General features: G+C 42.9%; 1 protein-coding gene across 2 annotated transcripts in view; it reads right to left on the reverse strand.

Moving 5' to 3' along the window:
• The window catches only part of ramp1 (receptor activity modifying protein 1), a 52,298-nt gene extending 31,674 nt beyond the window's left edge, over positions 1-20,624 (reverse strand). For both annotated transcript variants that reach the window (XM_030111539.1, XM_030111538.1), the window contains exon 1: positions 20,273-20,624. In XM_030111539.1, coding sequence (XP_029967399.1) covers positions 20,273-20,330 — 58 coding nt within the window. In that variant the 5' untranslated portion in view covers positions 20,331-20,624. The remainder of the gene's footprint in view (positions 1-20,272) is intronic.
• Positions 20,625-22,457: the final 1,833 nt, after the last annotated feature.

The raw sequence follows: 22,457 nt of genomic DNA on the forward strand, positions 1-22,457 counted from the left end.
GAGTTCCTGTCAGGAGATCCTGTCCCAGGATTTGGGCTTGCGGCAGGTCGCAGCGAAGATGGTTCCCCGCGTCCTCACCCTGGAGCAGAAGGCGGCCCGCGTGGATGTGTGCCGGGAAATCCTCCAGCACACTGAAGAGGATCCTGGGCTGCTGGGCAAAGTCATCACGGCAGATGAGACCTGGCGTCACGCCTACCATCCCGAGACGAAGCAGCAGTCGAGCCGGTGGCGACACCCGGACTCCCCTCGGCCGAAAAAAGCGCGCCAGTCCCGGTCAGCGGTAAACGCCATGCTGATCTGCTTTTTCGATGCGAAAGGGGTCGTCCACAGCGAGTTTGTGCCGCCTGGGCAGTCTGTTAACCAGGACCACTACATCCAAGTCCTGAGGCGGCTCCGAGAAGCAGTGAGGCAGAAGCGTCCGGAGCTTTGGCGGGATGGCGAGTGGTGGCTGCACCACGATAACGCCCCGGTGCACTGGGCCCTGCGCGTAATGCAGTTCCTGGCGAAAAACGGGATGACCCTGCTGCCTCATCCGCCCTATTCGCCGGACTTAGCACCGTGCGATTTTTTTCTCTTCCCAAGAATGAAAAAAGAGCTTGAGTTTTCAAAAGCTTTTGAAAGTTGGAAAACACGGATGCAACGGTGTATTCAAACCAGCGGGGATTACTTTAAAGGCGACAGCTTTGAATAATTGTTAAAATAAAACAAATGAAAAGTTATAACCAGTGTCCGGTTTTTTTCCGGTTCTCCCTCGTATCTAGAACACTGAGTGACAGCCTGTCTCTGGATCTGTTGGAGGACGACTCTCTGTCTCGGAGCATATAAAGCCTCAGCGGCTCTCCTGTTAGATTTGACTCATGCCTGATTAGTAAGCAGTCGTAATGTGAATTCCAGAGTAATGTATGGGTAAATTTGGAATGTTCTAAAGTTTGTCAGTAAAACTAATTGCATAATGGTAATAAAACTTTCTGGAACCTAAATGATGTTTAAAAAAACTGATTGAAATCTAGATTTCTGTCTTTTCCCTGCTAATGATCACAAATTACTGTTAGAAATACAGTATATTTCATATTTGTCAATTAATCCTCCTGCCTTCTTTTTTCTAAAGGTCTGTCAACCAGCATCTAATTATAACCAAGAATAAAATATTTACAGTGAATATGCATTTTGGGGAACATATTTCCAAAGGCACATCAGAGACACGGGGTCTGAAAATGAGTCTCGAGAGGAGTGAAGCCTCTGGATGTGACTGAGCGCTAGTTCTCCTCCGATGTGCTTGAGAGCACAGCCGAGCTGAAGGAACACTGCCAGCAGGCTGAGAGCTGAACACACACACAACCTCACATCTTCAGCTGCCAGTAGAAGAACAGCTTACACCTTTAATTTCAGATGGAAAACCACCAGAGTGGAGTTCGGAATATTCAAATTCAGTTAGCAGTGAATAAATATAACAATGCAGCACATTCAGGGAGAGGGGAAAGGCGGCATTCTGTATAAAACACACACACACACACACACACACGCACGCACGCTCTTGCTCAATGTGCTGTGAATGACGGGCGTGTGAACTCGAGGCGTCGAGACGCACATCCTCACGCGCAGTGAGCGTCAGAGCGGGTTTGATTGTAGGTGAGCAGAGGAGCTGCTGAAGCCACCGAGGTGGAGAGAAAAGCTGCAGCCGTGTCAGGATCATGTCGGAGGAGCTGCAGAGATGAGCAATGAGCCGCTCGCCAAGCTTCCGATGCACATGTGAGCTATACCGTCGACTGTCAACGTGTTTGTTTGGCTTAAAGTTTTTGGCTGCATGCTGCAGAAGAGAGATTTCTGAGAAGTTAAAGTGATACTTTACCAAACAAATTTGCCTATATTGTTTAAAGTTGTTGTTATATTTGAATATTTTCACATCTCAACAACTCTTTTAGATGAAGAAGCCAATAGAGTACAATGAAACTGTCAATTTACCATTTTGAAGACAAGAGGGGTTTGTCAGTTTGTGTTGTGTGATTTTGTTGTCGTGTCATCGTGTCCCCACTTCATCCAGGTGTGCCCAGCTGCAGGAACACTGGACAAAAAGCAGGGAGCGGGTCATTACCACATGATGCTAACACAAAGAGACATAATCGCTTCACGCTCACAACGATTAGCCTGATACACATGTGTTGTGACTGCTGGAGGAAGCCAGAGTCCCTGAAGAGGTGAAAGAAAAGTCCTGCCTGGAAGAAAACTGAGATCATCACTGTGACGGCAGTACTGCTAACCACTGCCCCACTGGGCCACCTGTCTCATGATGTGATGTTAACAAAAGAACTGAGGTCTGGCAGCTAAAATTACAGATTTCCTCCATCTTATTTAGTTGTGAAAAGAAAAGAAAAGAAAGCCATGATGTGTTCCTAATTTACTTGTCAAAAATCAAACAATGGGATTGAAACTATGCTGTAGAGGTACAGAAACACTCTTGGTAAATACTTAATACAAGCTCTTGAAATAATCTGCAACAGCCCTAAAGATGCTAAATAAATATTCAAATGTACAGCAACCAGAGCTTCCTGTGTGATGTTTGCATGTTCTCCCTGTGTGTACCTGTGTGGGTTTCCTCCCATATGGTATAAAAACATGCATGTCAGGTTGAATGGTGACCCTGCATGGCCCCTAGGAGTGAAAGGCAGTGTGTGTTTATCCTGTGATGGACTGGTGACCTGTCCAGGTCGTGTCCTGCCCTCCCATTCAGTAAGCTGTGATTGACTCCAGCGACCCGCCAGCCTGCAGAGGATTACGCCATATAGAAAGCAGATGGATGGATGGATGGCTGTAGTTTCTATCCATTCATCTATTTTCCATCCACGAGTCCCATGGGGAGAAGTCCATCCTTACCTATAATGAGTGACAGCAGGGCCATCTTCCACGGGTCACCAGTCCATCAGAGGTCGAACGCAGAGAGGCAGACACACTTCCTCACACCTACAGGCAATTCCAAGGCTCCAATTCACCCGATACGTACGCTGTTGGTATGACTCACCAGAGGAAACTTAAGTCGCCACAGGACTGGATGGAGAGCATCTGTGAACAACAACTTCATGCCACAGATTTTTACTTGGAATAAGGTCTGGGCTTTGACTTGTTCATTCGAACACATGAATATTCTTTGATCTGCACCGGAGGTGTCAAACTAATTTTAGTTCAGGCCTGTTTCACCTTGAGTGGGCCGGACTGCTGTGTGGCACGGCGGCTGCTCTCCTGGGGAGAGGTCAGCTCTGCAGAGGGTGGGGAAGGCTGCAGAGGATTGTGGGAAGCAATCTGCCTTCCATCGATGACATTTACAACAGGAGATGCAATATTTTTCCAGCCACTGTCCGTGTTGGATGAAGAGAGAAAAACTACAACAACTTGGGGGTGAAAACATTTCTAAAGCCATCACTGACAGTCTGAGTTGTGGCTCCATGTGGAGAAAACATGTAGCTGGAAAAGTGCCAGACCCTCTGCTGATTGGAAATGTTTGCGGTGGGAGGGGGTTTGGGGGCAGCGAAGACTGTCGCCTCTTGTCACAACACCGCCTGCCGCTGCCAAAAAACCAAGTCACCCGTCCACTTCAGCGCTGCGGTTCAGGATTACGTCAGTGGCCAATCGTATACGCTGCTGCTGCGTTTATGTCCTTCTGTGTTTTCCTTCCTGTACACCCAGTGAATTAATATTCCTGCATTATCTTTTCACAACAGAATAACAAACTTGCATAAAGCAGTTTAATCTCAGCCTCCACAGGATAATATTTGCATTTGAATTTATTCAAATATTTTCTTTTGCTCTGTGTTTTCCTCGGAACAGTGTTTTATTTCTAATGGTACACTTTGCAGAGAAACTTCCCTGCTGTGAGCTTTAGGTGTCCACCGGGCAGTGAGTGTTACAGTGAGAGGGATGCTTCTCCTCTGACTCTTCTGTTCTCCTTTTCTGCCCTAAAACCAAACAGAGACATAAATCTTCTGCCTTTTGTTGCTGTGTCCGAGTATCTGGTTCAACACGGGAGACACAGAGGAGGGGGAGACATTACATTGGCTCCTGCTGAAGAGCTTTACTATATTTTTCTTTTTAACGCTGTCTTGCTCTCTTTATTTAGTGTACAAATCTTGAACTAAGCTCATTTTAAGCTTTTTGTTCATTAAAGTCATCTGTCTCTACGATGATTATGCATATTACAGTGCACAACTATTTCTTTAAGAAGCATTGCGGTGATTTTTGTGAATGAAAACTACACTGTGACTTGGTAGAGTAACACTTGCACTCGCTTTGTCTCCATCATTTAGGTCTGCTGTCATGATGTGCAGATCACCGTCGTCTCGTCTTGTTTAGCTGACAGACAGCGCCGTATGGGCCAATCAAAGGACTGATTTTCAGCTGAGGTTACAGCAGTGTGTTTAATATTACGGCTCTTATAAGAGCTTGAAAACAACAAGCCAGACTGCGAATACCTGCTCATAACAGCACGACTCACAGGAAGACATCTTCCTTGTCGGTGTGAGGAGAATGAAGCCCTCCTCCTTCTGTAAACAGGACATTAGTAAAACACTAACAGAGCAGCAGCCCTCTTGACTGGGAGCAATACAATAAAAGGAAGCATCTGTGCAGCTCGTCAGCTTATATAGACACCTTAAGGATCAATCAGCAAACCTTCTGATACATCAGTGCTTGTCAATTTCAGAATAGTGATCAGTTGTTAATACGCCACATAAAATTTTTCTCATGTTCAGCAGGATTTTAGACTGTTAGTGTGCAGCACATTTGCAGATCTGTATTTCTATCTGTCTTTCCATCACAATGTGTCAAACATTTTATTTTTCTAATGTTTCCAGCAGCACATTTGTCCAGTGACGTAGCGGTAGACGAGGGACGCCGGCGGCGCAGTGAAACTGCGGTCATGCAGACCTACTGCCCTACATATTTCAGATGGCTCACTACTGCTCCACTGCTGTTTTGTTATCAGGCCTCGATTTGGATGATGCCCAAGACATATCTGGAACATGCAGGGCAGTGGCTCCCCGGGACGGGAATGAGCAACAAGCAAGCAGAAAGAGTGACTGAATGCGAAATACACCTTGTCATCTTCACTATGCAGCAAAACTGACTGCAGTTTGTTTATACAGGATTTCTGCTGACCAACACATTCAGGGATTTTATTGTGCTGACATGAATTTGCAGCAGTTCAACAAAGCTTCACCATACATGAAAGGTTTCCTGGTGAACTTCTGACAAAAATCAGTTTTGAATAACAGCGACACATTTGTTAAGCCTAACTAAAGGCTAAACCTGAACCGTCTCCCTGATTGTGACCGTCTCCACGCAGCGTTCATGCGGCTCAGACTGTAAAAGCTTTGAGGAGCGCAGTGGGATGGCGAGGCTGAGCGGACTGATTATGCTCTGCATTAAGAATGAAGACGAACCCGGGGAGGCACTCAGAGTACAAGGCCCGCAAGAACGACATCCGAGGCTGGTGAGAGTAACAACAAACTCAGCCAAGGGTGTAATTCATTTTCCGGAGCAGAACGTAAACAACAACTATGTTTCCTGACAACAAACTGTCTTCCATCTATCAAACTTCTGAACTTGCTTTATTCAGGTTATTGTTTGTCACACAAATGTGAGATTTAGATGATTTACAAAGAGTAGTGAGTGGAAAAACCATGCGCAATTAAATAAAGGTGTTTACGTGAGGACCGTCAGCTGGAAACTGTTTCTTCCATGATGCTCAAGTGACTGAAGGGAGGGCTGAGTCTCCACAGGCATGAAAATAAGGAGTTCCACATGCTGGGAGGGGAAAGGTTATCAAACATGCTGAAATCTTAGAGCAAATAAATCTCTAATCAGAAAAAGAGGAAAAAGAAAAATCATTCAAAATGTGTTTTACACACACACACACACAAAATGTTATTACAAATTCTGCAAAAAAAGTTACAGTTACTCCATTAATTAGTTAATAGTACTTTTTTAATTTATAGAGGTTCATTGCACTAATATTTTATTCATAAATCCTGTCATTTAAATGCATCGTGCATGGAAATCACAGTTGAGTTCTGTTGACATTGCATAATGACAAATTCATGATACACTCTGCAGAACGGCTTGAAGTCTGCATGTTTGTACAGCACAACCACGGCTCCCGACAATCGATTTGTCCATGGTGTGTGACTGCGTGTGTTTCCTCGTGTTTTCTTCAACTTGTGTGTTTGTAAGTTGTAAGTTCAGTGGCTCTTGCCTTTTATAGATGTAAGCTGGAACAAGCGCATCCCTCTGCAACCCTCACTGAAGACAATAGATGGATTGTGGATATTATGGAAATCAAGAAATGCAAGTCGTCTCTGACCAAAATTCTAAAAGTCAGCATAAAGGTGAAGTACTTTTATCAGCAATCTACTGTCTGCTGCATGCATGTAGAGGGTTTATCTGCAGGGGGCTGCTGTGTCTTTAGGGGGCCGTCATGTAGAGCCTGCAGAAACTGTATCCTGCCACGACTCTTTCAATGGGATTAAATTCAAAACCTCACAGCCGATGTCATATTGCTTTTCCCTTTCTTCGTCTGTCTTTGTCTCTTCACCCAGCGTCGGGGACATTAAACCTGTCCCTCTTCCTTCCTCCCACCTGCCAAGGCAGAGTGTAAAAGTTTTATCAGATGTTCAGATTACACCTGTAATCTCTTCAGTTGGGGGATGAAAGAGTTCCAATTACATGCTTGTAAGACGGTTGATTAATTTTTCAGATGTTCCACTTGACCGGCAGAGCTATATTTGAAGGTAGCGGTAGATAAATATGGATGATCTCTTTTCAGCACGCTGGAAGGGCTTTTCCGATAGACGGGAAACACGACACCACAAGTGAGAGCATGAAGGATTTCTCTCTGCCTATAATTGGCAACAATTACAGACATCATGAATAGTATTTTTGAAAGTCTGACTGTCAGCTCCAGTTGTGATGTTGCTGATGGAAGAGCCGAATGCAATCTGAATTATTTGCTTTAGTTTAACGTCAGGAATGAATTTGTGCACGAAAAGCAACTAAACAATCATACTACAGCCAAAAACTGAGTGCCAAAGGTCAAAAGTCAAGGCAGATTGCAAAAATGAGCAGAATTAGACTGTGTTTCTTTTTACCGTACCAGACACAGCTGTCTGAGACGCTCACTGGGCCGCATGCTTTCCCACAGACATTCAATTAGCCATTCAATTGTGTGTGTGTGCTCATGAATATATTTATGCTGTTACATCATGGGACGTGTGGCGAAAGTGTCAGAATGTATTTAGAGCGTGTTGTTTGGGTCCAGATAGGATTCCACAGTCATATAAAACTCACTGCAATACAATAACAGCATGAAAGGGTCAATCTTGGTAAAATCATTTCACTGTTCATTGACTGACAAAACGCGTCCCGACAAAGCATTTCCTGCTGTTTGAGAGGTTTTGCTTCATTTCTGTTGCTTTTCTTTATTGCAGTTGTGAAAGGCTGAGCACTACGAGGTGGTATTGTGAAGCGCAGATCGATACCACAGGAAGCTGTGGACCATACAGTAGTTTCTTTCTACCTCGTGTTGTCTGTACGGACATACAACTTTAATTGACGGGACTCAGGTTACGTCTTTAAATAGAGCAGCTGGAGCTATAAATACAGAGTGGATGAACAGGCACAGCTTCCCTTGTTGACACTGGATGCCACCCAACCATGGGCTGCATTGCTCAAGGGCACTGCCTTGACATGGGAGAGCATGTCTCATTCACTCCACATCGCACTTCAGTGCGTTCACACGTATATGTGTGAGCGTGTGTGTGTGTGTGTGTGTTTGCTGTATGTGTGGGAGCGGGTGTCAGGCGTGACAGCGTATACTTAATGATGTGTGTGTGTGTGTGTGTGTGTGTGTGTGTGTGTGTGTGTGTGTGTGTGTGTGTGTGTGTGTGTGTGTGTGTGGTTTTGTCTTTCTGTTGTGGAGGGGTTCTCAATCTCAACCGAATGGCCCTGAAGACTCATGTCAAAATGAGGACAAAAATGGAGGCTGCCAGTGTAGGGCTGGGCTGTAGGTTCATGGTGTGGAAAGTGTTTGTTTCAGTTGAGATTAGAGTGAATTTGAATTGAATGCAAGCGTTGTGTATGCAGTAAAGTTATTGAATATAATGATAGGTTTAGCAATTTCTACACACGTGTGTGTAATGCCATCCACATAGCCCCAACCTGAACAATTTCTTGACACACTGCACTTTTAATTACTAATGCTGTTCATTTGTGGGCAAAACACATATTTGATCCATTTATCGTTACATCTCTAGTGTCTGTTCTCTCAAAGCAGCAGCGGTAGCATGTGACATAAAAGTCAATGACTTTCGAGGAGGTCCTTCTTGATGCTTTTGATTCATGAAAAGGCAGAATCGCTCCATTCGCACAAGAACTATAGTTCCGCAGCAACCCATGGTCATTTTCCAGAGGAAGACTCGCCAAAAGAACAGTTTCCAGCCGGCGTCATCGTCAGTGCTGGATGGGTGAGGAGAAGGAGGGTGAGTGGTGGAATGAAGCTTACATCAAGAGAACGGATGGTATTTTCCACAAATCCTCCTCCCTGTTGATCCGCCACTCCATCCACACCCATCTCTCCAATATTGTCAAAACCCAACTGAAGCAAACTAATTCAGAGCTTGCAGTCAGTTCGGGTGGATTAACTAGATAACGGTGTCAACGGGTCGTTCAAAGTCAAATTGCGATGTGCATGGGATTACTGGAAGACCAAACACACTGACCAAGACAGGGAGGCGACGCCGGGCGAGATACGCCACCATCTGCCAACGGATGGTGGAAGCCTGGGCTGAGGTCTCAAGTGCCGGCCGAGGTTTTAACAGAACGCCGGAATCGTCACTGAACAACAGCTGTGTAACGGCAACGAGACAGACTGGGGCAAAGACCAGGGGGAAGAGGGCATGCTTGATGCCGAAATCGCCCAGCTGTTTCACTCAGATACTGAAGATGAAGAACTTCATGGATCTGTGGAGGAGGAATGAACTGAAAAAGTAAAAATGGGACTTTTCTGGTTTTGTGTCACTTATTGTGCCTTATAATCTGGTGCGTCTCATGTATGAGAAATATGGTATTTTTCTTTCCCCAAAGGGTTAGTATGAGAAAAAAAAAACAAAAGAAAAAACAATGTTATGTGTCAACTGGTGGAAAGTGTAAAAATGACCAAAGTAACACTGTATCTCCCTAATTAGGCTCAAATTCTCACAGCTGATCTCCTGTTGTATTGTCTTTTATCAGTGTTCTGACGTGTTTTCTAACTTCATTTAAACTTATGATGACTTGGTTAAGCCAAACAAACAGAAGGTGTGTGTGTGTGTGTGTGTGTGTGTGTGTGTGTGTGTGTGGCATCTGGGAAATTGCTAATGGCAACCCCTTGATAAATGCACACATACACACACACACATGCACATGGTTGCCAGGCGCACACGCACACAATGCCACACACTCACGTTCGCACATGCCACACGCTTCATTAGCTGGCAGCGGCTGAATGCTGCTCATTATCTGCTGAGGCGTGACAACGGAAACTGGGTTACTTGCTTTGCACACATGTATGCATGTATATACAGTGCAGGCATGAAAAAAACACTCTCAGAGATATCTGGAAGCACGCCCACACACCAGTCATGACTGTCTATGACAGACAAATGAGGAGACAAAAGAAGGTCTCATATGTTTCTTTCACACATTTTCCACATGTTGGGTTTGTCAGAACACTTTCATCCGTTTTGATGGCTGCGGGTGTGTTTCTGCAGTCACTTTATCATGAATAATGTTAGAACAGTCTTCATGACCGTCTCTGGCTTTTCCATATTTAATTACGCTTCAAAAACTTTTGTAAAATCATTTTGTGTGTGTTTAATTCTCAACCAGCACAAGCATGATGAAGTCAGACATTTATTCAATCCATACAGAAGTTGTGTGTAATATATAAAATAGATTTTCTGTCGACTATTTGGACATATTAAGATGTGAATTTCTTCCTCATAATTCCCCCCTTCTGGTTTATTCTCTGTGAATATATGTGACTCACAGTGATGCGAACAAATGAAAAGGCAAATGCTACAAAAGGGGAAAAATGAAATAATACTTTAAATATGTAATTATTCCACTGTGTGAAGCAATGTACTTTTTTGATTTTCATTCTGCTTACACAGCTATTTTAGATGAGATGCATTTCCTTTTTATAATTATCAATTAATTATTATTATGATAAAACAAAGTGTGATATATAATATGGCACAACCTAAAGTGATCACACACTATGATAGGACATGAAACTAAATTATATATTATAGTGCAATATTACTGAATATGATTCTATACAATGAAATACAATTTCATACAATGTAATAAGATGCAGTACAATGCGATGTGATGCACGGCACAATACAGTGTGATGCAGCACTTTAGAATACAAATCATTACGATGCTATTCAGTACTATACAATACAACACGATGGCATATAACATGATGTGATACAGCGCCATACAATACAAGACAATATCATAATATGCTCTACAATACAGTGTGATTTGATAGGATGTGAATCAATAGAGTATAATGAGATGGTGCGGTACAGTATGATAAGAATGTCAAGTGTAACGGGCTCAAACGCTCACAAACCTTTCCTCTCTAAAGCAGAAAAATGTAGAATCAAATACCATTAATCCTGTAGCATTCAGAGACGGGAGAATAGAGAACCAAATAGATCAAGGGAACGTGCTCTGAAAGAATTCATCATTTTTGTGACATCAAGCGATAATAATTCAGTTACAACATGTTGGCAAAAAAGGAAGGGGGGCGGGAGATGATAAATGCTTTTATTAACCCCCTAATCCCCCCTGTGAGGATCAGGAGAAAATGCATATGTGTAGCCGACAGCGAAAAGCCAGCGAAGGCGACGCGGCGCCTCACTGAGCCGAGATCAAAATGATGCACAGAGCCGCATCAAAGACAGATGAGCAGAGAGATCGCAAGATAAGGACGGGAGCAGCGGACTTTTTAAACATCCTTAACGCAGAAACAATTCTTTAGCTTTGCCTTTGGGCAATAGCAGAGCCGAAATTCGCAGCCACGAGGTGGCTGGGGCGCCCATAAATAATATAACGCATGGCCGAGGCACCCAAAAATGATGGACATTTATCCTGGAGGAGCACTGAGGAGGATTTAGCACATAGCCCTGCAAACCCCTGCCGGTGTGATGGCCGTGGAGCTCAATAAATCCTCTCCTTCAGACAGATCTGAAGTCTGCTCATATCTCATATCGGACCTTCAACACTGGGTCTTGTAATTGTAGAAACACTTATTTCAGCTTTTCATTATATTTCTGTATCACATCAGCTATAATGGTGCGAAATGATTCAACTGTGACTGTATGAAACCAGTTGCATGCATTTAGCCCAATCTGATGATTTTCTGCGCTACCTTCCTCAATTTAATACTAAATCCCCTCTGGTAAATTGATAAATTATGCATCAGAAGTATTGTAGGGAAGTAATAGTTTAAAATTAAAAAAAACTAAAGGAGGGAGCTCTGAGGATCCCTTGGGTGTATTTTAAGCTTTTAATGAGTATTTGTATCTGAAACGGTGCAGGAAAATCCCTCACACATCTTCGCAATGTGACCCAGGAGTGAAGATTTGCATGGACGTATGGGCTGTGACAGTCGTATCTGGAGTACTTCCTGGCACACTGACACTGGGAAATCTGAACCCACTGTCACTGACAGAGGAAATAAAGGTCACATGTTCAAATTACTGACCTCAAATGATCTCAGTGGAGATTGAATGCCAACAGAAATCCTCACCAGAGAATAATACCGTGTCTATTATTTATATCCTATTAAACCGCGAGAGGCTGGTTCTGCTCTTTTCAGGAACATCTTACACATTTACCCTGATGAAACTTTAAATTCTATTACCTTAAAGGCGCAGCATTATGCATAAAATAGAGAGTCGAAATTATCGTGTTAGTTGAGTATGAAGACAAACAGCTGTTAGACGTCAGTTTTTATAAATATCTGTATTGGACATGAGGTCTGCGGCTCCATTTGCAGCTCTGCAAAACCGCGGCGAAACACTGGCACGCCATCATCTGTCTTCACATTTTCACAGTGACTTTACAGATGTAGGTTTTCCTCCTGCTCATTCAATGTGAAGTGACTTTTTCCAGCATGATGGGTTTAAAGCAGGGGTCTCAAATTCAAGCAGAGCTGGGGGCAACTGCTGGCGCTGTCATCTCACCGGAGGGGGACCTCAGTGTTCCAGCTGTAGAAAAACGATTGCAGCTCTTTCTCAAAATGTGTAATTTTGTTTCATTAAATGCAGTGATTATTATGTACCTCCAGGCTAGCTCCCTTAAAAATGTAACCATATAAAAATGAGCATTTAATGAAGAATCGTGAAAAGCTGAAAGTCCCGCATCCAGTCTAAGCTATAATACAACAGAAAAGATTTTCAGTGGTGCTATCCAACACAAATGACAAACGTTCGTCTCGTGTTGAGCCTATAGAAAATGTATCAAGGGGTCAGAGATGTCCAGCAGGCTCCATTCTCTGAGGATTATGAAGCGCTATATAACTTAATCTGTCCATTAGATGCAGAATTATCTCAGTTTGAAGTCAAGGGACGAACTGACCAGTGGACTGATATTTCCATTCACATGTTAAAGCTACAAATGCCACAGCTGTGTGGAACTCATGCACACGATTTTAGTGCAACATCTTCTGGCCTCCGTTGCAGCCCGGAAGCCACAAACTGCTCCAAACGATCAGCTCAGGACTGAGAGGAGACGGCTTCTGATTGCACTTAGTGTGTACGTGTGTGTCCACGCTTCCACCACTGGTCCCTCAGGTCAGCGCTATAAATACCAACGTGTTACTATTTGACCAGCCTGCTAAGATAAATGTTTGGATAAAATCCCACTGTGGCTTGTTTTGCCGGCTTTACATGGCTGTCGATTCCGTGCTCCGGATGCTGCGGTCTCGGCTCTTGCACACAACGCTGTGGCACGCCATTACATGAACCAGAAAGTGCATGGGTACAAAAAAAAAAAAAAAAAAAAAAACATCTTAAAAGAATATTCCAGTCTGATGCACTGGTTGAGTGAACCGCAGCGACAGGCTCACTATGTCACCGTTATGTAAGGTTAAATGTAATATGTGAGAGCGGCGGCACGGATAAATGAACTGTAAAATCAGCCCACTGTTTCCCGGCGAGAGCGCTCATGTCTTGGATCTTCAAGAGAAGATTCACCACCGTGTCCATGATTCTGTTTCTGGAATGAAAAATAGAAATGCAGTGAAGCCAAAAGGCTCCGTTGTACAAACTCGCCGTTATCGACACGATCTCACATCGGAAGCTGAAAAGAGCCGGCGACGCCTAAAGATGATTAAAACAAAGTGTAGGAGAAACATTCATTACTGAGGCAGTTACACAAAATCAGTCAATATAAACATTTTATTGAGCTGTGTGTTACAGTAATTGAATTGAGGAAGTAGACTGTGAATACACACACACACACACACACACACAGAGTTGTGTGTTTATAATAAAGCACGTACGACGGCTAATTTACAACTTACGAACAAACGCCCGACTCCTGATGCTCACTAATCCTCTTGAAGTAATAAAAAGGTCATATAAATAAAGAATAAAGGCCGGATAACACTCTCCTCTCTGTTCGCCTGTATTGATCGCTGTGCTGTAAACTAATTTCACTGCAGGCCTTAAAAACACTCACTGTTGATTCATTATTCGAATTTCTCTTTACAAGTTTTTCTACTTAAAAACATTGCACTGGATCACGAGGGGGTGTTAATATTTTCCTCATCTTCTCCCTGAATGGGGAAGTTGTGACAGGAAATGAAAGGTGGGGGGGGGACTGCTCATCGGGAAAGTTATCTCATATTGAATGTTAAATATTAGATAACAACATGAAAAAGGAACAACTCCATCAAATGAGGTCATGGCCACTTTGGCGAGTTTTCCTCTCCTCCCTTTGCCCCCCGTTCGCCGTCTATCTAATTAGCTGAAGCCCAGAAGGCGGGTTGCACAGGATGCACATAAACACGCATGCACACGCACGGCGGCCACACGGACACAGTTATATATCAGCACTATTAAAACGTTCAGGAACCTCCTCCCTCGTTTATCTCCTTCTGTCTTGTTAGAGCAATTGTAGCTCCCGTTGTGCCCCCACCTGCCCCCGCTGATTTATGAGGCTTCTTCAAAACGTCCCCTTGAGTCCTTCACGCCGGAGATACGCACTCCGCCGGAGCTCGGCCCAGACGGTCAGAGCCGAGCGCTGCTACAAAGGCCCCGGTGTGGATCAGAGATCTGGCGGCAGTTAACTTAACCCCGGATCTGAGTGGAAAACTAACGGAAGAATTAAGATTTTAATCTCTGGTGTCGTCCTCACAGGTGCCTGGAAATGTATCTGATCTTTGTCTCACTCTTTCTGGCCCCTCGTCTTCACGTTGTTCCCTTAAATCAATGGTTTCCAATCTTTCTCCTCAAGGACCAACTCAAAAAAAAAAAAAAAAAAACGAAGAGAGATTTCATGAGGCTCCCCTGAGGCCTGATTACAACCCGGCAGACGTCCAAAGGCCCATTTATACAACGACATCTTAAATGAAAACGCATCAATTTTGCATTTTCATTTCCAGACCTCATTCCGAAAACAATGTCCATTTACACAGAAACTCTAAGTTCAATGTAGTTTTCACGCCAGGCCACCAGTTGGTTGCTGCTGGCTGTTTCTGTAATGACAGAGAGAACAATGAGGTTCTGCTTGAGTTTCGTAACAGCTTCAGCTGGGATCAGAGGGACGGCCAGCAGGAGAAAGGACTCCACCGGCGGTAATACGTCCACCATGAAGGCATGTGGAGAATTTATTAGGACAGACTAGAAAGTAAAAACAGGTTCACCGTCCAACCGGAATTCTAAAAGCTCTGTTGAGCCCAAAGAAAGCCACATATGATTAAAAAGATCATCAAAACAGGCTTTCGTTCTGTTCGAGGAAATAGATTAAAACCTTTCCCAAGACTCAGACATATTGAAAAAGACCCTCCAGTCTTTCTGACAAACATGCGAAGTCTTGCCGTTTACAGTCTGGACCTCGACGTTCAGATGATAAAAACGGCCTGGACGCGTCTGCTTCTCTACAGGATCAAAAGTTATGTTGTTGTTTGAGTTTTTGAAATTTTCAGATCAATTCAAACTGAGTCCTGAGCTGTTCGATGGCAGATAGAGCCATGTCACACAGAATCATTCGTCTCATTCATTTTCTGCTCTTCAAACAAAACAGAGTAGAAAAGTTCAAATGGCTAACGAGAGGCTGTGTCATAACTTTCACAATTTATCCTGAAAAAAAAAAAAAAAGGAAACGAGGTAACTGGGCATTTTTCACCTCTTACCGATTTAATTGTTTCTTTTTTTAATTGTTTTTGGCCACAAACAAGAGAGGTTAAAGGTTATTGCTCATCTTGACTCTATGTCAACAAACCAAGACAGAAATCTGAGCATAAAAATGGAAGAAATCAGGTCGTTGTGTCTGAATTTAATTGATTTCTGACCAAATAAGATTCAGAAAAACTGCATTCATGCATTTTTTCCCCCCAGCAGGCTGGATTATTGTGACGGCGTGTTTACAGATCTCAGTAGAAAATGCGTCAGACAGCTGCAGCTCATCCAGAATCTTCACCAACACGAAGAGGGTGAAGCACATCATACTTGAGCTCCAGTCTGTGTCAGAAGTTCCACTTCAAAGTCTCACTTCTCGTCTGTGAAGCTTTGAATGGTCCGGGGCCTAAAAACATCTCAGATTTACTGGTAGAATATAAAAACCTGCAGAGTTTCCAGAGCCAGGAGAAACAAGGTGAAGCAGGTTTTATTTCCTCTGCTCTTCACCTGTGGAACAAACTTCCTGTTGACACACTCACTTCTTTTAAATCAGGCCTTAAATCACTAATATTAGCTCAGACTCAGATTTCATTACCTTTATCTTAAAGTTTTTACTTCATTCTCCTTTGCATGCCTTTTGTAATTGCCTTGTTTCAATGCATTTCCTTTATTTCTCTGTAAAGCTCTGTGAATTGCCTTGTGTCAGAATGCTGCCATAGAAATAAATTGGTGGTTCTTTCTATCGTGGGGAAAAATTCAGAATCACTAAATGGTGACTCTCAGTTGCACGACGTTTCAGCTCTATTGAGTCGAGTATCAATCTTTCAAAACCCGTAACAGTAAAAAAAAAAAAAAAAAAAAGACAGATGGATGAGTCACAAGCTTACTCTCGAAAAGTAAAAATGTTTTCATGCCCTATTTTTAGAAAATGCTATTTGAGAAGGTAACTTGACAACACTGTAACAAGGTGCAACCTGACGATGAGTCACGACTTTTGCTCTTTGTAAATATAGAACACCTACATGGACCCTTTGTTACCGGAAACAATGGAGAAGAAACAGCAGAAGTTCCGTCACAGCGGCGCGGTGCGAGCGTGCGCCTGCCGAAGTTCGGCGAGTTTCTTTTCTCCCTCATAACAAGTGTGATGAACACAGTGAGGACAGTGAGTCCATTATTGTGGGCCTCCACAATGCCTAAACGCTTAGTGCGGGGTAAACAAACAGGGTTCAGGTTACAGTTCAGTGAAGGGTAACATATTTAATGGTTTCCGTCGGCGTAAGAGGCGAGGACATGAAGCCAAGTCGACTGAACTGGCTTCTGAGGGCGAAAAGTGCAAGTGTTGCGAACGAACGCCAGAGATGCCGCAGCCAATGAACAGTGATGCATTCGATCACCAATGAACCTTTGAACCGAATGGAACAAAGTCATTCCAGTGATCCGTGAATCCCACCTCTGATAAACATGAAACTTCAGGACAAACAAAGGCGTCTGAAGCCTGTCCTTCACTTTCTGAGGAAGTTTACAGAGCTGCACTTCCTCAGGAAAGAAACAAAGTTGTGACTTCCAGGACAGGTAGAGACTGAATGAAGAGGGTAATATGCAACAAAGCAATACTTTTATGACTGTTTTCCCTTTTTTTCAAAGTGATTTGGTTAAGCAAAACAAAATGGGAGTCATGAATAATGACTCCCATTTGACTAGTCATGAGTCATGATGGTAACAACACTGGAGAGGCGTCAGTCCATATTCCCCTGGGAGTTGATCGTTTTACAGCTGACAATTGTGTCCCTCATAGCAATCCGACTTGGTTGCATGTCCATATGGATGTCTGTGTGCTTGTTATTGTTAATATTTACAGCGTATTGTTCTCTGTGCGTGTTTCTGCTTCAGTTTCCGCCGACAGTCCGTTTGAGATTTACTGCATGTGGGTGTGTTTTTGAAGACATGCCACCCTTTCTGTCCGCATGTGTTCACGGTGATCAGCATAATGCAGTGAATACTATGAGTAACATCACAGGCAAACAGGGTTAATGAGGGATTTGTTATGCATTAACGTGTTCTCAGTGAGCATGTGGAGCCCTGAGCCTCCACGAGCAACAACATGGAGTTCAGGAGGTTATCAAACATATCCAAGCATTACAGCAAATGAATCAGTAGTGGAGAATCAGAAAAGCTTGCAAGACCTAAGAAGGGCGTGCAACACGGAGAACATCTGACGTCAAAGTCCAAAATCTGGGGGGGAAATGCTAATGAAGGCAAATGAACAGTCAATCCCTGTTAGTAGAAATATTGACACTTTTCAGCTGAGAGTGTGTGACAAACAGCCTGTAAATACAGCAAGAAACTATCAATATCCGTTAAATATTTGTTTTAAAGACGCTCAGAGGCTCAAAGAGAATCTGAATCAAGACTTTTAGGTAGCTCATCATCGTTCAGAGACTCACTGCTGCCCCAGCAACATAGTTAGATGTGACTGAACACACTTTAAATATTCAATTTCAAACACAGAGCCGTGTGCCGTACCTGTCAGTCATTAAGAACCATTTGTGGTTTGAGTCGTCGTTAAAGCATTTCAGTTTAGTCTTGCTTCAGAGAAAGAAAAAGCTGGAGAAAAAATACATCTTGTTGACTTGCTTTCATATGGAAATCAGCCGACAACAAAGATCTGAAAGGCAAAACAGCCAAATGAAACCCGTATGAAAAACAAGACTCTTACTTTCCATAAAAGCTTATATTACCCGTTGTGTTGCTCGGCTTCTGTACTTCACATAACAATAACTCGTAGATTTTTTATGACATGAAGACAACAAAACACCAATATAGTAATTAACATTAAGTAAATAACAGTGGATCCCAGGAAGTCTGATCACACACCAGATTAAACATCAAATTCACACAGTAAGATTGAAGAACTGCTGGATAATGAAAGCTGAAGTTATTTTAGAGAAAAGGGTTCTGTCATGCATATAATTTCAGCTTTAAGACTGTTAAAAGTTAACAAATGATGTTTTTTGCTGCTCCTTCGCTGCTCCCTGCAAACAACACAAAGCAGGCTGAACTTTATAAACCAGAAATGTTTTTATTGAGCTCAGGAGAACATCCATCATCCTACATCCCTTTGCTTTCCCAAGAAGACTGTGACACACCAGTTCGGCACGAGGAGCACGTCACCCGGGTGCGCTCGTCTTTACCGTTGCTCCTTGTTTAAGCCACGATCTTATAACACACTGTTGAAGCGATATACAACCTGGCACATTCTAATATCTCTGATTTATCAAGTCTTTATGAGCCCTGCAGACCACTTCATGGGCTTCACGCTCTGACGGTCACCCCGAGGTCAGGCTCAGTGACAAACGGTAACCGAGACTCACCGAGGCTCTAACTGCTCTACATCATGTCTGATTCTGACCGATTCACAACACTGCTGATTTTTATTGTTTTATTCAGAGCAGCACTTTGTTACATTATGTAAAGTGCAATTTAAATACGTCGATTTTTCGACAACAGCTGCTGTGTTTCAGATATATTTACTGATAAATGAATACAATAGGTTAAAATGTTTATTTTGAGAGGCTTCATGTTTTAGCAGACTTTTTACACAGGCATATTTGATTTATGTGCGTTGGAGCAGGCAGACATTAAAAAGACGCATTAATAAAATACTGCCCCTCCAGAACTTGACATCTCTGACACAGGCAATCGAGAGAATATTTCTATAAAATAAATGTTATGAAATCAAGGAAAAATCTGTTAAAAATAGTCTAATTTTTATTAACCTTGAAAGCAGGAGATTTGTACTGACAACTGTACTGTATTCATTAGTTCTGAATCTGTTAACTTGTGTGTAACAATCTGCTGTTGACTCCTCTTCCAGCACCACTCTGAGAAAAATAAAACCTTGTTGTTTTAAACTGCTTTTTGTCTTTCTTTTGTATTTTGTCTGTAACTTTGTGTTTTATTCCGCTCCATCTGGTGCCTGATCTGATTCTGCTGCCTGATTATGGTGCATTTGAAAAGAAAAGAAAAAAAAAGAAAAGAAAAGAAAAGAAAAGAAAAGAAAAGAAAAGAAAAGAAAAGAGAAAAGTACAACAATCAAAGACGTAGTTTTAGTAACTGTAGGGGCATCGGTGGAGTAAAGAAGTAAGGAAAGCAAGTTTAGAACCCTGAATTTGAGGCTTTCGGTCACCAGTCAGGGTTCAGGGCAACCAAATCCCATCTGCTCAGATTAACTCACAAAGGGCATCTCGCTGCAAATTTGTGCCAAATTAAAAATGTGGTTAAAAGGGACAGCTTTCATATTTACAAATGCATAAAAAGACAGATATGGATGTTGGGAATATAGACCTGGTTTGTTTGTACTGAAAATATTGTTTCTTAAATTATTGTAATTGTGCATAATTAATACCCTGAGATGTCCTTTGAACTGGATTTTTTATATAGTAAGAGTGCATCCTAAAATCTCCTGCTCTGCTCGATTTTAAAATGTAAATAAAACATTCAATTTACTTTCCAGAATGGAAGATTCCCTTATTAATCCTGTCATAAATGTGACAACTTACGACAACTACTTTAACAAGCTTCTCGACTATAAAATGCACAGCAACGTGAGCCTGCAACTTCATTTGAATTATACTCGTTGAATAAATACACAGTGATGCTGAGCTGAGCCTGGAGGAGAGAGATTTGGATTTACAGGGAATATCAACTCCCAAAACGCATTTCTCACCTCAATTGTAGGTAATTTTGAAGCATTAGAATCCAGTTTTGAGATATTCTGTTCATGAGAGTGACATTTTAGGCCGAGAGCGTCAGAAACAGTTGATCAGACTCACTTATGATGAAGCACAGGAGCGCCTGTCTCTGCAGAGCGGAGCCGGTCTGCGAGCCCATCCTGGTCACGCGCCAAGCGATCCACTGACTGAAGTTCTCGGGAGGGAAGTGATCCGATAAAGAACGAACGAGGGTCTCAGAGAGGGCTGGGAGACATTATAAGTGATGCGCTGGTCGGAAATCCATGTAACGCAGCCGCGCGGTCGACCGGTCACCGCAGGAGCCCCCGGATGGATCACCTTCTAGCGCAAAGTGCTCGGGAGAGAGCCGCGACTCGTCCCTGTTCCAGCTGCACCTCAACTCCCCCGAGTCGTCCTGTCACCGGCCGCGCGTCATCCGGACATGAAGCATGATCAGCTGTGAAAAAAAAAAAAAAAAGTTGGAGGCAAAGCTTTTCCACAGTGATCAGCCCCCCTCTCTCCGAGACGCGCTGCTGTGCGTAACGGGACGCGCCGGCTGGAACGGCTGTGCGAGGGGTCACTGCTTCTCCCGAGGACACGACACGGGGCACAACCAAACTTACTACAATGCGGGAAGGGGGGAGGACGCGAAGCGGGGGTGTTCTGGTGAGAGAGGAGGAGGAGGAGGAGGCGCAGGACGCATTGGAGTACTTTTCCATTGGATGATTGGATACACCGTGGCGCCTAAAGTGACAGTGACAATGTGACAGGGAAGTTACAAAAAAAAACAAAACAAAAAAAAAAAAAAAACAGCACACAAGTTCACATTAACACATACACAGAGAGAGAGAGATGTATTAGGGCGGTGATAACTCTCGATTTGACTGATATCGCACATTAAACTGAACTTGGAATCAATGCAGACTCATTTTTTTTTTTTTTTTTTTTGGATTTTTCTAAGAGCTCCTGCAGGAGCCAAATCACTTCACACACTTCACAGAAGTTTCACAGCGAGTCACAAAAGCGAAACTTTGAGGAAAACTTCAGCCCTCCTGATCATTCCCTCTGCTGAAGCCGAGCAGCGCTCCGTGCGTCACGGCGTGCGTCCCAGTGGCGCAGACCACCTGTGGAGCAGAGCTCTTAGCACAGGTGCACTGCGCCTTTTCGGCTTTCATTTCTGTACTGTGTCGAGGATTCAATTGTGTAAAATTGTGCCACACCGCCACCTCGTGGCTGCATGAAGCGATACAGAAGGACAATCACAACGATTCCGAGCGGAATGATCAAAATCAATTTCTGTGATCATTGAATCGACCTGAAAATTTCAGGGTTTATGAGAATATTGGCAACAAATTTAATGAAAACAACTAGCTGTGTGTCTATGATTTTACACATGTATGAATATGATCATTTTCCAGTGATGCCATAAATTGAAGTAATTTCAGATGACACCATCAAATTACCTTCACCCTGGAAAACAATCATTTAATAATTTTGTTAACTGGTTTAATGGGCTGCAAAATGGGACGCTCTGGATGTGGACTACTGGCTGCCAGCTGTGTTGGTGTGAGGTTTTTGTATGCAGGGTTCAGCTTGGAGAAAAACCATAGACTTGTGAAAATGATATGAATTACTGCCAAGATAAGAGTGTACAGTTGTCTCTAACAATTACATAGTCAGAATATTTTACTTTTTCTCAACTCATTCTTTGTTGATCTGATGAATGATGGCGGTGAATTACTTATTTTGAAGACAACACAATTCTAATGACCATCAACTTGAACCACTGCCTTGATCAGTCTGCTTCATTTTGATGTGATGATATGAAAAACTGTGCACTGTTTTCAATGATCCATTGTAAGTTAACTTTAAAATAATCTAGAATGTGATTTCATGGTGAAGAAGTTCCACTATAACAGATAATCAATAGTGGAAGTACCGTAATGGCAGTAGTTCTAGTGTTTACTGAAGTTCTTTATAGAGAAAATGTTCTAATCAAGACTTTCAAGACTGTTACAGAATATTTCAAGGTGTTTTTTTTTTGTGACTTTTTAAAGTCAATTCTTTTCGAGTTGTTTTAGAACATATAGTTTCAAAAATAGGAGTGCTCTTCTAAGCTGTGTCCCTATTTCCTTGTAGATTTAGCTCAGCTTGGTGATTTCTGTGCATCCAGGAGTTCAATCGTCCATTCAGTGTTTTGTTCATAGAAAAAAAACAGATGACAAACAGAATCTGACTGATCCTGTCAAAGATTAACATCAAGTTATGAGAGTTAAAACATGGCTTG

This window comes from Salarias fasciatus, chromosome 16 (genome assembly GCF_902148845.1).
Source record: "Salarias fasciatus chromosome 16, fSalaFa1.1, whole genome shotgun sequence".
Taxonomy (NCBI): Eukaryota; Metazoa; Chordata; class Actinopteri; order Blenniiformes; family Blenniidae; genus Salarias; species Salarias fasciatus.